A 385-nucleotide genomic window follows, 5' to 3' on the forward strand; every position below is an offset into this window, starting at 1 on the left:
CCTGGCCCTTGGGGGCCGGCCTCCCAGAGCCCGCCAGGCCTGGGCTGCAGCGGGGGCCAGGCGCTCCGGCCGTCCTGAGGGTGCCGCCCCTCCAGTGCCTCCTTGGGGTTCAGGCGGAGCGTGACGGGGATGATGGGCAGCAAGCTGATGTACCTGGGACAGGGCCGGGGACAGCTTCAGCCAGGAGGCCCCTCAGCCTTGCTCGTTACAGACACCAGTGCCCACGCAGCCGGCACTACAGTGCGGCCAGGAAACAGCATTCAAACCAGGCCCCTTCCCCCCCCCAGGGGGAAGGGACACTCGGGGGACGGTGGGCTGACACCGCCGGGGAGGGTGCACGCAGCCCGACCCACCGCTTAGCCAGCGTGATGTTGTAGTAGCTGAA

At 69.6% G+C, this 385-nt stretch overlaps 1 protein-coding gene across 1 annotated transcript in view; it reads right to left on the reverse strand.

Moving 5' to 3' along the window:
- Positions 1 to 385, reverse strand: part of SCAP (SREBF chaperone) — a 15446-nt gene that overhangs the window by 4109 nt on the left and 10952 nt on the right. The window contains 2 exon segments of the mRNA XM_015568260.1: positions 7 to 153; positions 354 to 385. The exon segment at positions 354 to 385 is cut by the window's right edge and continues 34 nt beyond it. Of these exon segments, the coding sequence (XP_015423746.1) occupies positions 7 to 153; positions 354 to 385 (179 nt within the window).

The sequence above is a fragment of the Myotis davidii genome, unplaced genomic scaffold (assembly GCF_000327345.1).
Source record: "Myotis davidii unplaced genomic scaffold, ASM32734v1 scaffold663, whole genome shotgun sequence".
Lineage (NCBI taxonomy): Eukaryota > Metazoa > Chordata > Mammalia > Chiroptera > Vespertilionidae > Myotis > Myotis davidii.